The sequence below is a fragment of the Rhinopithecus bieti genome, unplaced genomic scaffold (genome assembly GCF_001698545.2).
Source record: "Rhinopithecus bieti isolate Rb0 unplaced genomic scaffold, ASM169854v2 scaffold_48884, whole genome shotgun sequence".
Taxonomy (NCBI): Eukaryota; Metazoa; Chordata; class Mammalia; order Primates; family Cercopithecidae; genus Rhinopithecus; species Rhinopithecus bieti.
Genome location: NW_016819304.1, coordinates 155,942 through 158,876, shown reverse-complemented (window position 1 = coordinate 158,876; position 2,935 = coordinate 155,942). Strand labels below are relative to the sequence as shown.

General features: G+C 38.2%; 1 protein-coding gene across 1 annotated transcript; it reads left to right on the top strand.

Moving 5' to 3' along the window:
* The first annotated feature begins 1,912 nt into the window (after window positions 1–1,912).
* Window positions 1,913–2,929, top strand: LOC108519635 (protein SET-like). The gene is given in 2 exon segments (XM_017858773.1): window positions 1,913–2,209; window positions 2,211–2,929. Coding segments are annotated over 2 exon segments (876 nt in total). The 5' UTR covers window positions 1,913–1,972; the 3' UTR covers window positions 2,850–2,929.
* The last annotated feature ends 6 nt before the right edge of the window (window positions 2,930–2,935 follow it).

Here is a 2,935-nt window from a genome sequence, read left to right as displayed (position 1 = left end):
CTACCTAATCCTACCCCTCCATTTTTTTTTTTTTTTTTAAACAGAAAGTGAACTGTTTTGAGGCTGCAGAAATGAGGCTCAGATGTTTTATGTAATTAGGGGCTAACATTAAGGCAGACAAACCCATCACATTTGACATGTAATTAAAAATAACAGCTTTCTAGAAAAAACAAAACTGTGGCAATGAGTCTGATAATATTATGAACTAGATACTGCATTTGTAAATTTCTACAAGTTTCAGTTCCTTCTCTCCTTTTGTAATCAGTGTTTTTATTGCATCTTTTACTTCTGTTTTTAGAAACTTGGTGAAAACTTGTTCTTCCCACTATGTGGTCTCAGTGATTTGTATGCAGGTGGATTTGAGGATTAATGGGGCTTGAAGAACAAGCTGATCAATTTCAGTCAGTTCTAGGCAGTTTTTTTGTTGTTTCGGTGGTGACTACAGTCGAAGTTGGATTAGTAGCATGTGGCTTTGAGATAGTTTGGTTGAATGAATGTTCATGACAGATTCCTCATACCTATGAAAATTATTAGGTGAAAGATGGAGGCTATTTTTCCTTCTCTATCCCCAATCTCAGTCTCAGGAAACCACAGTAAAAACAAAATCCTTCCATTCAGAACCTGTCATGTTCTGCTGAGGAAGTTTTCTGTGAATGTAATTTATTTTTTGTTTTACGTTTTAGTCTCTGGTCCTCCATTCCTCATCTACAACACGAGAAGTTTTGGACTAGCCTTACAATTTCTTTTAAAAATTCTATGATTCATATGGAAGAAGAGAGGCCAGAGGTTGTGATCACAAATGTTTACTGGCAGATTCCAAATTTAGAAGCAAATTGTGGCTGTTTGACTTCCCAGTCAAACTTGAACATGGCATGGATTTCACATTTAGGGGTGTTTACTACCACCTCCAGGACTTGCTTCAGTGAAATATGAGTGTTTTTAAAGATAGCGGGAGTACTTTTCTTCATATAGTTATGAAAGACATTTGTCTCTTTTATTTTGGGGGTAATATTTTATTGTTTGTTCCTTGTTGGCTGAAAAATGTAATGCTAATAAAAGCTACTATCTTGAATAGTCCAAAAGCAAACCCAATAGATAGCAGTAAATTCATTTTTCTTTTTCCCTTTCCTATAGTACTCTGCCAAAACTGGGCTTTTTTTCTTCATCCTGGCTGCCTGTGTGTTTGAAGATAGATGGTCAGCTTACCATAAATATATTCACTTGTAGAAACTCACATGTGATTAATTGGCTTCATTTATTTTCATCAGAAGAAAACGTATGTATGTTCCCTCTCTGGCTTATGAATACTATCCGTCTTATGTTTGCTTTTGATAGCAGTTTTGTTCTTCCTGTATATCCTAAAACACACACACACACACACACACACACACACACACACTTTCTAATATTGTACTTAAGCCAGTTTGCAAGTCTCGTTCCACAGTACAATTGCTCTGAAGGACCAGGAGAAATTGAACTGGGAAGGAAAATTTGTATTAACTTCAATAATTCCCAGACAGGTTAGTTCAAATCATGTTTATCTGGTATTTGCTATTTGTCACAAAGGATTCAGAACATAAATATGTTGTATACAAAATTTCAAAGAGATGTCTCAATACCCAGATTTGGGTCCTGGCGGTGCTGCTTCATAGCTGTGTGATTATGGAAAATCACTTAACTTCTGTGATCTTTACAGTTGTTTTTTAAACTAGAGCAGCAGCTCTTTGGATTGTTTGGAGGGTCAAATGAGAAGTTTTACCAACGTGTTTAGTTAAAGGTAGAGTACTACTATATAGATGTCATTCATTTAGACACTTACTGAGCAGCCTGCCATGTACTGAGTGGAGTCCAGACCTGTGCATAAACAAAGCAAAGCACTGGGGCTATCTTAAGAATTTAGGTGTTCAGTGTTCAGCCTGCTTCCGGACGGGTGAGGAGACTCGTGGTCTGGTTCTAGGACTTCCCTAACAGCATGGCCCCTAAACGCCAGTCTCCACTCCTGCCTCAAAAGAAGAAACCAAGACCACCGCCTGCTCTGGGACTGGAGGAGACATCGGCCTCTGCAGGCTTGCCGAAGAAGGGAGAAAAAGAACAGCAAGAAGCAATTGAACACATTGATGAAGTACAAAATGAAATAGACAGACTTAATGAACAAGCCAGTGAGGAGATTTTGAAAGTAGAACAGAAATATAACAAACTCCGCCAACCATTTTTTTCAGAAGAGGTCAGAATTGATCGCCAAAATCCCAAATTTTTGGGTAACAACATTTGTCAACCATCCACAAGTGTCTGCACTGCTTGGGGAGGAAGACGAAGAGGCACTGCATTATTTGACCAGAGTTGAAGTGACAGAATTTGAAGATATTAAATCAGGTTACAGAATAGATTTTTATTTTGATGAAAATCCTTACTTTGAAAATAAAGTTCTCTCCAAAGAATTTCATCTGAATGAGAGTGGTGATCCATCTTCAAAGTCCACCGAAATCAAATGGAAATCTGGAAAGGATTTGACGAAACGTTCAAGTCAAACGCAGAATAAAGCCAGCAGGAAGAGGCAGCATGAGGAACCAGAGAGCTTCTTTACCTGGTTTACTGACCATTCTGATGCAGGTGCTGATGAGTTAGGAGAGGTCATCAAAGATGATATTTGGCCAAACCCATTACAGTACTACTTGGTTCCTGATATGGATGATGAAGAAGGAGAAGGAGAAGAAGATGATGATGATGATGATGAAGAGGAGGAAGGATTAGAAGATATTGATGAAGAAGGGGATGAGGATGAAGGTGAAGAAGATGAAGATGATGATGAAGGGGAGGAAGGAGAGGAGGATGAAGGAGAAGATGACTAATAGAACACTGATGGATTCCAACCTTCCTTTTTTTAAATTTTCTCCAGTCCCTGGGAGCAAGTTGCAGTCTTTTTTTTTTTTTTTTT